The 13,946-nt window shown below is 39.5% G+C and overlaps 1 protein-coding gene across 1 annotated transcript; it reads left to right on the top strand.

Annotated features, from left to right (window-relative positions):
* Positions 1-644: 644 nt before the first annotated feature.
* Positions 645-8,695, top strand: LOC111577817 (transmembrane protein 238-like). Its single transcript, XM_023284274.3, has 2 exons — positions 645-1,305; positions 8,398-8,695. Exon 1 carries the CDS (start codon positions 733-735, stop codon positions 1,294-1,296), a length of 564 nt encoding a protein of 187 aa, XP_023140042.1. The 5' UTR covers positions 645-732; the 3' UTR covers positions 1,297-1,305; positions 8,398-8,695.
* The last annotated feature ends 5,251 nt before the right edge of the window (positions 8,696-13,946 follow it).

The raw sequence follows: 13,946 nt of genomic DNA on the forward strand, positions 1-13,946 counted from the left end.
ATGATACACAGAGTCTACAGCAGCAGCATGCACATGAGAAAAATGGAAGTTTTAGTCTAAAATATTTAAGAATGTAGCCTGTATGATAATTTCTTTGCATTCAGAGCCGACTTTAGATCAGGCAATAAGGTCTGAGCCTTGGTGGTTTTCCTCAGAGCTCTCTATAATGTTGAACATTGCAGACACATACAGAGTTTAGTGCACCGGTAAAGTGATGCAAGAACATCAAGTTAAGCTGTAAACGTGTTAGTTCGAACCAAACTTAAAAAGAAAACAATGGCATACGGTACAAAAAGCAACAATGGGCATGCATTATAGTGTTTTCCAAGAAAAAAAAACTATAAATTGCACCAACAGTTGATGGACAGATGTGGAAAAGAGAACTGGGATGAAGTGGAACTTTGTGCTAAGCCTCTCCTGCTTCACCTGAGGTCTGTGTGGTTTATTCCCACCATCCAAAAACTGAGGTCACAACTCTTTTTAATGGTTCAATATTAGTCCCTGCTCTCCAAACTGGGTTTCCAAACGGTCGAAGAGTGAAGTTTACTCGGTGTCATCGAAAGCAGCATGTTGATATTCGGCCCCTGGGAGCCCATTCTGAGACAGTGACGTTGATTGTGGGCGGGCCTGCGCACAGGTGAACGCCGTACAGGTGTAAGTTGGAAATGTTCCTCCTGCAAAACAAGAATAGCTGCTCAGCGCCGTTACTCGGGCTGCTGCCTCTGCTCCGGTATGGCCCGCGGCTGTGTGGGAAACTGTGCGACGCTATTCGTCCTCGCTCTGGTCTTTGACGCCGCTGGGCTCATTGTTCTTCTGGTCGGGATTTTCGGCAACCTGAACCTGGACGGTCGCTTCTATGGGGATTTCCTCATCTACACGGGCTCGGTCATTATTTTCCTGAGCCTGATGTGGTGGGTGCTCTGGTACACGGGGAACGTGCAGATGTACACGGAGGAAAAGGCGAGCTCCATAGACATCAACTTTACGCACTGGGCCAGGAAGCTGTCCGAGAGGCTTTCCAAAGGCGGCGCGAAGCCTCTGGAGGTAGAAGAGGAGAAGAAGAAGAAGATGGGGAACGGGAAGGAGAACAACGGCTCTGTGCGAGTCTGTGTGCCCTCGCGGATTCCGTGGGAAGGCGGCAGCAGCGGCGGAGCCTTGTCCTGGCACGACAACAGGGGGTTTGATGGATGGCCCGAGTGCGCTCCTCCAGCCGACAAAAACGTGGAGTTGGGGGTGTTGACGAGCTCAGACGTGGCTCTGCAGGCGGTGGTTGATAAGGCAGAGAGGCTCCTCTGACAGGAGATGGTGCGTATTTTCCTCTCATCCTTTCTCCTCAGCTAACCCAGTCCCACCTCAACACCCGTCTATCTGAAGTCTATTATTGCAACTTGCTCAGTGCTGTTGAGGCTGTGAAAACCCATTCCCCAAAACCTACTTAATCTTCTGACACTATAACCTGTTACATTCTCTAAAAGGTAAAGGCAAGCCTCTGAAAAATGTATGATCCTCTCAAAGTGTGGCCTGTTCAGCCAACAAACAATCATAATTGAAAGTCATAAATATTCAGCATGTTGGCCTGCTTTGACCCTTTCTGTCAGTCTGCTGTTGTTTTGCTTGTCATTAGCTGCTCACTGCCACAGCTGTAACTCTTTCATCAGTACTGCTGGCGTCCTGGTTGTGTTGCATGTTGGCATAACAGTCTTCCCTTGGCTCTCACCCGAGCCATAATTATGAAATGTCTCCCATTATTGTCAGAGATCGGATGACACCCACAGCAAAGTCGGTTGTGAGGAATGAGAACCCTCACACTCGCCCTCCACTCTCCCCACCCCCCAGGACCCTGCCTGCCACTGTGCTCATGAATATCTGTAATATTTTTTTTTCTTTCCCCAGCTGCTGTGAAAAGATCTTCAGTGGCCCGTGGCAGCTTTTAATTAATGAGCCTGACCATTTCTGCTCACCTTCACAGTTCTGCATGATTTTAGCCATCAGTTTGCTTGTAACTGGGTGGCAAGCCAGACACCCTTTGGGGCAGCAGGTGCAATTGCATTTTAATGGAACTCAGCAGTGCTTATTGATCCAGTGGAATGGAGTGTGGTAGGAGGGTGGATATGGGTATAGCTGGGCCTCCTCACCTCGCTCAGCCACCAAATGCAGGAATCATATGCAAGTCTGCTTCATTTCCACTCCTCCAGCTTCCAGGTAGTTAACTCCAATGGGCCCTACCCTGATTCCCATGTTATCTAACCTGGCTAATGATCTTCAGATATAGTTCTCTTTGAAATGATGTGGTTACAAGAGTAAACACTACATATTGAGCAATAAGGCTGGAGTCTGTGCTGTAACTTTAGTGTTAAATGTAAGACAAAAGAGCACTGAGAGACAAAACTGAGGTCATGTCACATATTTTTCTGGGTTGTTGTCCTAACACTGCAGACACCACTCCTTAACTGGAGTCTTTTTTGTATTTATTGGGCTTCCAGGGCTAACTTTAAATAACTAAATATCTTAGAGTTTCTTCATCTTAAATATACACTGATATGAAGTCTTAAAGAGAGATTTATCCATGAAAGCATATCCAGGTAGCAAAAGAAGTTTTAAAACTACCCAAAGAAAAGGAGTGTGTATAGGAAGAAATATGAATATATAATCTAACATCATACAGTATGTTCTGTTTAGTTATTTTTACAAAATAATATACAGTTTTTGCAGGATAGAGTATAATTGTTAAATAGTTTGTCTGCTCGTGAACAAATTTAAAATGTCAACTTATGTATCACTGCCATGGATAAAATATATAAATATCCACCAATACCGTATGTCATTAATCGAAATCCTAAATGTCATCATCAATATTAGTTTAAAAAATCCAGGTATCAGAAAAGCTATAATTAATATACAAAAAAATTAAATTTTTTAAGCTGTTTAAATTACAACATGGCTAAGGTTTCACTGGCTGGGTGTGGTTGCAACATAGTAATATAACCTTAATATTTCTGAACTCCTGGCAACAGGTGCACATAATAGGGGTTTTATCAGTGCATGTTCCTCCTGCAAACACAGGCCTCCACCTAAAGACAACATTGCTTCTGTAGCAACCACCAGCCCCTCTGTATCATAGGACATAAAGTGAGGTGTTTATCAGTCAGATTTGACAGTAGCCTGTGTGAATTGTAATTGTTGGAACAGTAAATGGTCAAATATAGGCCTGCAGTAAACACATATTTCACAACGTCCATTAAATGACACCACAACGGTTTTGTAACATGGAGGCAGATTAGGTTTGGGATTAAGGGATGATATGCCATATCTGCACATGATGTTGCACTGTCTTAGTGAGCTGATAATGTTTCCCTGACTACATAATGTTTTAGTGTGGAGATGGGATGCTTCAGTATTGTGAAAAATACTCGTATTTGTTTTCATTATGAGGATAAGATGAGAACATTGGTAACGTATTATTCTCAAGTTTGACTTTAAGTATGTAGCTGAAACATGGACTGTAGCTGTATAAACAAGAAAAGCACTCAGAGAGCACAATACTCCACCAAGGCTGCTCAGTCATTGTATGATTTCTGACACAAGAAAAAATTTGTGGCCAACAACGGTCAATTCGTAGTAGGACCACAATCGTGATCCTCGTCAGCAGGCAGTTGACGTAGTGTTAATGTGCAGTCATAGTTAGAGTGATGTTGTGCCACTATCTCGCAATGATACAGAAATTTTTAACATCTCAATGGATCCAGACTATAAGCCACATCACTGCCAAAATCTAATCACTTGGTCTTTGTGTCATTTCTGACCTTCCCTGAAAATTTCATCCAAATCCGTTAGGCGGTTTTTGAGTAATGTTGCAAACAGATAGACAGACAGACAAACAAATGTCAATTGTCACATAATTCCGCTGCGTTCCTTGGCGGAGTAAAGATTGTCTGAAAAGTGAAACCAGCTCAGAAGTATCTTAAACCTGATTTTAAAGCCAACAGGGGGCAGCGACTCTGGATGCAAAAAAACTAAATAAATTCAGATTGCATAGAGAGAACTTGATCTGATACCTCAGTAAACTATTTCCTAATGAGTTTATGGTCTCAATGTATTGTTTGACATTTCTTTCAATACAGTATGATGTTTATTTTGTAAACTATGGTCCCATTTACAGTAAAGTAGCCAGTAAAGCAGAGTATGTGTTAGGGCAGGGCTGCGTTGTCAGTATTTACAGTTTCTTCAAGTTCTCAGTCAGATCAACACGTTGTTTGTTACATCCAGTTTCAAAAGAGCAGGATGGTGACGGCCAAATTACAAACTCAAGGCTTCAAAACTGTAGTCCATAAACTATTAGGTTACGTCACGGTCACTGTGTTTATCTTTCATATACAGTTTGTAAGCTGAAACAAATAAGCTTGTTGTCTAGCATAGCTAGGCATTTTGCATAGGAACTTGAAACATTAAGCAGAAGGAAATAGCTAGCTAGAATGATTTTCTTTGAAACACGAAAGTACACCTACCAGGACCTTGTGACAATTTGTGATTTTATGTTTATACATGTGTGTGTGTGTGTGTGTGTGTGTGTGTGTGTGTGTGTGTGTGTGTGTGTATATATATAGATATATATATATATATATATATATATATATATATATATATATATATATATATATATATATAGATATATTAGAGATGGACCGATATGGGTTTTTCAGGACCGATACCGATTATTAGTAGTTAGAGGAGGCCGATAACCGATATTTGGAGCCAATATTCATTTGCAGTAAAAGTGTAAAAGTTAGCGTGAAAAAAATTGAATAATGCAAACACTGAACTTCGTTTAAATGCCTAAAGCATGTTTATTTAATCAAACAAACAGAAAATAATAGCTCCAGAAGTGCATGGATTTCCTACACTCAGAGGAATCTCTTACAAAGTTGAATAAAAGCTTAAATAAATACCTCCCTGAAATTTTTCCACAGTAAATAAAGTAAAATTTAAATATAACTATAATGACTTATCTTTGCTTTAACCCTTAGGAATCTGGGGGACAATTTGACTGAGGTCCATTTTTGACCTGTACCTTTATATTTCACCTTAAAAATTGTTGATCTTGCTTTGCTTGGTGTCCTTTTTTCAGCACAACCTCACCTGTATGATTCTACAATTATTTATACATTTTTGATATAATGTATGAACACACTTGACCTAAAATTGCTGAAAAAATACAAAGTCTGAGTAGGAAAAAGTTAGATTTTTTTGACTGTGGACACCATAAACATGTGTAAAGAATCCTTTTCACAACTTAGAATGCAAATATAAATTGTTTATGTCATAAAATAACGTGCAAATTCAGCAGTCACAGTTATATACCACTATTTGCACTAAAATGCAGGACATTTTTAGGCACTTTGGCAGAACTATTTACAAAATCATCAGGAGTCACAATAAAATTTTACATAAATGAATTTGTGCCACTCCAAAAAAACTTTTTCTGTCCACCACAGTCTCTACAATGGCAAGAACAATAGGAAAGGGGCTTTATGGCTCATTGGGTAGAGTGGCCGTCTTGTAACTGGAGGGTTGCCAGTTTGATCCTGGCCTGGAGAGCTCATGTTGAGGTCTCCCTGAGCAAGACCCTAAACCCCTAACTGCTCCTGATGGGTTGTGGTTAATGCCTTGCATGGCAGCTTCTACCATCAGTGTATGAATGGGTGAATGTGATGTATAATGTAAAGCGCTTTGGGTATCGTTTCAGGTACAGTAAAGCACTATATAAATACAGACCATTTACCATTTAGGACCATGTGGAGAATCTGGAGTCCTGGTGTTCTCCATTGCTAGAATAAGTTTATTATTATTATTAGTAGTAGTAGTAGTAGTAGTAGTATTTTAAATAAAATGATAGAAAGTTCCAAATCCGCACTTTGGCCATCTCTCCTCTGTGTATTTCTTAAATATTCCACTCTCTTACTAGTAACACAGAGACGCTCTGACTGGGATCATGCCTGTGCAGACGCTCTCATCCCCCAGCCGCTGCAACCGTTGAGCGTCTTTGTCCCAGGTGCTTCCAGCAGGGAGTCTCAGAGCTGTTTGTTTTTCACACGTCACTCCCTAAGAGTTGCAAAACTCTCCCTGATGTTTCTGATTGTTTTTGTGTCGGCTACAGAAGGCTTCAAATTTGACACACGTTTAAAGGGAGACTCGTCGACACTTCATCTTCCTGCTTCGTTCGATTACGCAGAGGATTAAGTAATTCACAGACATGTCGGGAGGTAATAGGAGATAGCAGAGCTGCCGCTAATGTTTACTCCGCTTACGTTATTCTGCTGCTCTCACTGTAACGTTAGTAGTAGTTGTGAGATCTAGAGCACTGGGATGTTTATTACAATTTTGGAAGAGTTTTCTGCATTTACCTTCGACACGTGTTTTCTCTCTGGAGCTTCTCACACGAGAAAACGTTCCCTCTCTAATGTGATTCTGGTGTGTGTGTGTGTGTGTGTGTGTGTGTGTGTGTGTGTGTGTGTGTGTGTGTGTGTGTGTGTGTGTGTGTGTGTGTGTGTGTGTGTGTGTGTGTGTGTGTGTGTGTGTGTGTGTGTGTGTGTGTGTGTGTGTGTGTGTGTGTGTGTGTGAGGACAGCTACTGCTTCAGAGGCTCTGCCACTGAAGTTTAACCAATCAGAGCGCGGGGTGGATAGTGCTGGAGACAGAAAGCAGGAGAGAGAGACGCGGCTGCATCTGAGCCGAAATAACTCAGGTTTAAATTGATTTCTTCATATCGGCCCATCGGATTAAAAAAAGGCCGATGCCGATATACGTCAAATGTCCAAATATCGGCACCGATAATCGGCCCGACCGATAATCGGTCGATCTCTAATATATATATATATATATATATATATATATATATATATATATATATATATATATATATATATATATATATATATACACACACACACACTACCATTCAAAAGTTTGGGGGTCGCTACAATAATTGCACAAGGAATTTTTTAATCACCAGTTAGCCTTTCAACATGATTAGCTAACATAATATACCATTAGAACGCAGGGTGATGGTTGCTGGAAGTGGGCTGCTGTACCCCTATGTAGATATTCCATTAAAAAAAATAGCCGTTTCCAGCTAAAATAATTATGTTCAGAATGTCTAGACTGTATTGAAAAAATCAGGTTTTCTTTCAAAAATAAGGCCATTTTCAAGTGACCCCGGTAGTGGATATATATAAATATCATAAGCAAGTGTGCTAAACTGGCTAAATTGTTCTACAAAAAATGTATTCCTGTTTATGCACAGTTTACATAAATTAGATCGTTGATGCTTGTAAGGACATTTTTCAGACAAACTCTGTCTGTATGATATTTATATTGGTCTTTTAATTTTGCACTTATGCGGAAAGCAAATTAGTATACTTCCTAAAATCACTTTAATTAATCTTTTACTACTTTCAGGTATCCAGAAACCCCAAAGGAACGTATACAAATGTGCATTGTGTAATTACTGTAGCTGTGGCGCAGCTAGTAAATTTAAGGCTACACAATTTATTTCTTTAATTATAAGTATGGTTTCCCTAAAGTCAGTTCCACCACTCTGACCTGGATCAACCTGAAAAACAAAAACTAATCAGCTCTCATCAACAACAAAATGAATTTTTTGTGTGTGTAATTTTTCATGCAAAAATGGCAACCAATCCCATGATGCAGCTTTTCAGTTGGTAGGATTTGGTATTTTCCTTTATCCTATGTGATAATAAGTGGAATATCTTTGGAATTTAGACTAGTTAGTCTAATTATTGTTCTGTCCAACATTAGTTGGACAGAACAATAATTAGAAGAAGATGAAAAGGGAAAAATACAGATCTGTTGTAAATCTAAGGATGATGCCAGATTAGTTTCTTGCACTCAAATTTTAATTGACTGACTAAAGAAGATGTTTCTGGTCCAGTGCTTCCAAACCCTCTAATAAATATACAATTGCAAAATGAGAACCAGAGTTTGTTACAGCCCTATTTTGAAATTGAAAAAGTGTGTGCACCATTGTCTTGATACAGTTGACTATTTTTAAGTCTATCTGTACTTCACATAATTGAACAATACAGTGGGTGAACATATTTACAGCAGCAAAACATACCATCTAAATCTGCTGTTAATTGTGTAATCCACTCAAAATCTTGCACCTCTTTGGCTCCTATTTCTCAGGAAAGTAAGCTTCTTAAATGTGTTATTTATGTTATCCAATTTCAGAGGGACAGATCTTCCAGATTAATCATGTCTTTTTAAAGTACTTCTATTGCTTAGTTTTTGAAGCCTTGCATTAAATTTCATAGTTACTTTTTCCCCTCAAATTTTAACCTGTATCAGTAAATATAACCCCTTTCTCTGCTCTTTTTCACAGGTGCTGTCTGGCTTTCCAGGTGTCTTTGAAGGACAGACTCTCTTTGATGATTTTTCAAGAACTCCAAAAGACTGAAAACCTTGAAGTTGTGAACTAAAGTCACTTTTTTTTTTTTTTTTTTAAATAAGGAAGACAGTTTCTTGATCAGGGAAAAGCCTAGCATCCACAGTAGGAAGAAGGGCTGTGCACAGAAGAAGAAAGGGTCTTTAACATGTACATAGTACATTTCTATTTTTATGTGCTGATTTTGTGGCAGATGTAAATTATTTTTCTTGGGAATAAAGTTCAAATAGATGTAGTCATTGTTTGACTTGTTTGTTTTGTGGATGACTGGTCATGTCTGGTGCCTGATAACAACACAGTAATACCCATGGAATGAGTTACACAAAGGATTAGTTGTTCCTTGTCTGGGTTCCACCTTTGTTTTGTTTACATGTAACATCTTTCTTAGTCAGGAAGCAGTTTTTTTTTCCTTCCATCATTTTTTATGTTAATCTTTGAAATGTTTAAACAGTATCTAAAGAGTTCTATATCTGTTTTATTTGAAATCATGCAATAATATATTTCAGGAGGAAATTTGTGGCTAATATATTTCAACCTTTACAAATCCACCTGTAGGCCTGAGATAAGGCTTCAATCCGTGAGTGCTGGAGCAAAATATGTTTATGAAATGAAGCCACATACAGCGATAGAGCCAGAAAATCTCTTGTCATCATTAAGGAAACATATTTCTCCTCTGTCAGACGGTGTCATGTAAAAAATGTGAGATGTAGATACAGAAAGGAATGTGACCCGAGTGTTTAAACTATTCCTTCTCATCAGTCTCAGTACAGACTCACAGGCAGCAACATAAAGGGAGGAAGCATAACTACTGAATTTATTTCAGTCCTAACTTTTTTCATCTCTAACAGTCAGACAGACAAACCGGTGAAGCTTTGAGTAACCATTTAGTAACTATTCGTGTCATGGAGTATTCCACCTATGTCGGCCGCTGCCTGCTGTTTTTCTCTCTTGCCATCCTCATGGATGTAACAGGCCTCATCATATTCTTTGTTGGGGTTGCTGCTCCCCTCAGCTTCTGGGATTTCTTTGTCTTTTCTGGGTCGCTCCTAATATTCCTCAGCCTGGTATTCTGGATCTTCTGGTATCTGGGAAACCTGGAGGTACCAATGGAGGCCTTACTCCCCAAATGAGGTTCGTTGTTTGATCCTTCATTTGCTGCATGAAGGAGTTTTCTAATAGTCCTTGCTGGGAAATGCAACCCGAGCTACAGCTACAGGTGCATATCTTCGTATTTAAAGCACTGCAAAGTCAAGACATCATGAAATGAAGGATTTACCATTAATAATGATCTGTTATCTTTTCTGTAGGATGAAAATGCTGCACTTCTACTCGATCTTACTTGTGGATTCACAAGCCATAAAAAACATGGAACTTTAACCTGAAAGGAAAAACATGGAACCCTAATCTGGAAAGACATCTGTATGCTGGGCACCTTGGACTCTGGAGCTGTTTTATAAACTTCTGAAGTTGGTAGGACAAAAGAAAAAGACAGTCTTAAAGAAGAGGACCACGTTTATATATTTAAAATTTTTTTTTACATAAATATGTGTAAAAACTTCCATCTAAAGTCCTGGCACTTGGCAATGATGAACTCTACACAATGACTCATATTACTTATTAATATTCTATTGTAATGAAGATCAAATAAATGATTTAAATATTGATATATGAAATAACATTAATGAATAGCTGCTATTTGTGACTATCCAGCAGACAGATTATTGCATGGCAAGTCGAAAATATTCCTCCTTCATAAGAAACTAAACACCTAACAACAAGTATTGCAAATGACAACACTGCATGATTTGTAATCATTTTTCAATCTTTTCTGGTCATTTTGCAGCCCTATAATCTATAGTAGTTCAGGCATTAGTGGTAATTTTGTCATTTTATAGGCATTTTGTGTATCTTTGCTGTCAGTGGCCTGATATATACATACTGATAATGCTGCTCTTCATGTTTCTTTTTTACTTTTTTCCTTCTAACACTGTTGTTCCCAGTCTCCATTGTGATAGAAATTTGAGTATTTGTTTCTCAACCCATTCAACAGAAACCAGTCAAACTGGATGCTTTAGTTACTAGTGCTGAGACTGCTCTCATTTTACAAGAATGGCTTGTTTGAAAGGAAAAGAAAGAGAACATTTTGTGTCTGTCATAACCAACAACATACTATATGGTGGAATTAATTGATTAAGCTGATTAAGCTAAGGATATGTGTTCTGCTATAATCCTTACCTCAAGTATGTGGTACAACTCGTTTCTCTGCCACTAAAGTGGACACCCAGTTTACAGTGTGATTGACATCTAAGCTTAAAGACATTATAATCTTCAGTCTTATCAATGCTGGACACAAGAAGAGAGCTTCAACAAGAAAACTAAGAAAGAAATAAAAGAGAAAACAAAAGAAACAAACCATTTTCTCTGAGAATCTTCACTTTTACCTGCTTTGGATTTACTAATACACAGCATATGATGAAATGACAACAATAATGAATTTCAAATGTATAAAAAAGTAACCCACACAATCCACATTTACTCTGCTCCTCACAGTCTCTTTTGAAAGCCTGCTGTGTTTTTAATAAGTGTGACCACACAGACATTTAGCTTCTCACAAGGGGAGTATTTGGAAATGTGTCAGCAGAACATTATTAATTCAAAACTTCGCCCTCACTGCTCCAGCAACTCCAGGAGAATTACTTTGAGTTGGTTGACATAGTTCTAAGGTGTCACAATCTCACCGTCTGTATGTCTGTCTGTCTGTCTCTGGGGCTTCAGGTTCCACCTCACACTTAGTGTGTCTTTCCATTACCTGTTCCCTACCTGTTGTACAATGCACAGCTAGTGCGCACACTCAAAACACCTACGTCTGGTTTGGGTCAACTGAACATGACACCGTTTGACTTTGCTGTGGTGCCAAAGGGGACAAGGATTAGGTTCCACAAAGCCTGTTGGTTTAGTGTTTGGCTGTTGTTAGTTGTGCCAGCACTTCACACTGCAGCCGCATGTGGTGGCATTTGATGTGATAGAGTTTCACAGTAGTAGTAAGTCCAGTGGTGTGATGTAACTGCATTTTACTAAAATACTGTACTTGAACATAATTTAGCTCTACTTGTACTTTACCAGTCCAGTTCAGTCCTACTAGTCCAAGAAAAGTATTCACTTTGAGACAAAAGTGTCAATCTTGGTACTCTTGCACAGTTTGGATCATTATCAGAAATCAGTCAACTACAAAATGGTGTATTGTGTTCCTTTGGAACTCAGTAGTGATGACTTCATGACTGTTTTTCTGCTGTAAATCTCTCGGAGCTCAAGTCATGTCTTTTAAATCAGCAACATGTCTGATAGACGCCATCATAACCAGACTGTTCAAGGACGTCTTTCCATTCATTAACGCTTCAGACTTCAAAGGTAATCAAACCACTACTCAGAAATCCTACTCTTGATCCAGGTCTTTAAGCCCATTAGAGACCAATATGCAACCTCCCTTTATTTTTAAAATTATCAAAAAAGCTGTTGTAATTCAATTATGTCACTATCTGCACATCTGCGTTTCAGTCAGGATTTAGAATGCATCATAGTACAGAGACAGCTCTGGTGAAAGTCTCCAATGATCTTCTAATAGCTACAGACAATCAACTAGTTTCTGTACTTGTTCTGCAACACAACATCACAAATCTTATTATGAGACTGGAACATGCTTTTGGGATTAAAGGAACTATGCTGTTTTAAATCATATTTATCAGGCAGATTCCAGTTTGTTCATGTTAATGATGATTAGTCCACTCACACCAGAGTTCTGTTGTGTAGGACTAGATGGTGATATTCCTTCTTGCATATATGAGACACCTAAGACTGGTGGTGACTGATGGTCAAGTGAGTGAGGGCATCCTCTGGGTTATCAAGTGAGTGCCCTCCTTCATCAGTGTTTCACTGATAGGCCCATGACACCTCCAGAGGGTTCAGCAGTGAATCCCAGCTTCCCAGGTTTACCCTCTAGGTGTCATTTACTCACCTGAAGGCCCAAGTGGAGTCCTTTCTCTTCATCCACAGCCACTGACTTCCCTTTTCAGCAGCTCTGGAGAGGTCCTTGATTGCTTGCCCGTGGGCCTTCCCGCGTACTCCCATCTCCTGGAGAAGCCTGGATGTCGAAGTGGCTACGAAGCCTCTGCAGCCTACCTCAACTGGTCGGACCCTCACCTTCCAGCCTCGCTACTTTGCACTGGCAGCAAGCTACATATATCTCAGCTTCTTGCACTAGTAGGCCTCCTCTACTGAGCTCTCCCAGGGCACTGTGAGCTTGATGATGTAGACGTGCCTAAACGAAGATAACAAATGATGTTTGTTGCCATCAGGTCGACGTGGGTGGAAGGGCGTTAACACTCATGCACTAGTGCCAGACACTTTAGCACCTGGTTGTGCCACCAGGTGTAACGACCTTGAGTGAAACTGGTCTTGGACCCCATTAAAATGTGTGTAGCTTTAGTCGGGCATAGTGAGCATGCATGGTCTTCACGATACTATTGGTTGAGATTCTTGGGTGATGGTAGGACATCATAGGCCGCCTTGATGGTGAAGCTTGCTCTAAAGGCCTCCATTTCCCACAGCTCTTGCCAAGAGGTCTTCCTCTTTTCCACTCCTTCCCATGTCATCCACTGCCCTTGCTTCGCCTGTGCAATGGCTTTTTGCGCACCTGTCTGCTTCCTCCTGCAGTTCAGTTCAAATTCCAATCATATCTTATGGACATAAAGGCCTGAGTGATGTGTAATTTTCTTCTCCTAAATTCAGACAAAATTGAAATTATTGTATTTTGCCCAAAAAAAAAACACACTATCTAACCTAATGCTCTGGATGACATTACCTTGGCCTCCAGTTCTACTGTGCGGAACCTTGGAGTTATTTTTGACCAGGATATATCCTCTAACTCACATATTATCACACATTATCAAGAGAGGGTTAGGGTTAAGTGTACAGAAGTAAAAAAAACAACAAAAAATGAAAAATGTGTATGAGTATTATATTATGAAGATAACAGATCATTATTAATGGTATTATACCACATTGTGGTCAAAGTTGTTGGTTCCTGCACTATATATAATAGAAACAGAAACGCTGAAAGGGCTGAATAGCCCTTTAACGTTCTGCTCAACCAAATGGTAGAGCACACTTTGACTCACTATATTTTATTGAAAAATATGTTTTAGATAATTTCATCTGTTTCAGCCATCCCTGCCACTCGGTTGAGGTACATTATACTAAAAAAGAACACTAGATGTCACTTTGTTTTGAAATAGCATGCAGAAGAAGTGACTGTTCTCACAGGAAGTTAGCAAGAGCAAAATCACTCCTGACATGAGGCCTCTGTTTGCTGTGATTTTCAAAGATAAGCTAATATTTTTTGACATATTGTCATGTGTAAGGAGTTACTGAACATAACTGTGTAAATTGAAACATAAAAAGAAAGACCTAAAAGGGTCAAAGAATTTTTG

The sequence above is a fragment of the Amphiprion ocellaris genome, chromosome 18 (genome assembly GCF_022539595.1).
Source record: "Amphiprion ocellaris isolate individual 3 ecotype Okinawa chromosome 18, ASM2253959v1, whole genome shotgun sequence".
Taxonomy (NCBI): domain Eukaryota; kingdom Metazoa; phylum Chordata; class Actinopteri; family Pomacentridae; genus Amphiprion; species Amphiprion ocellaris.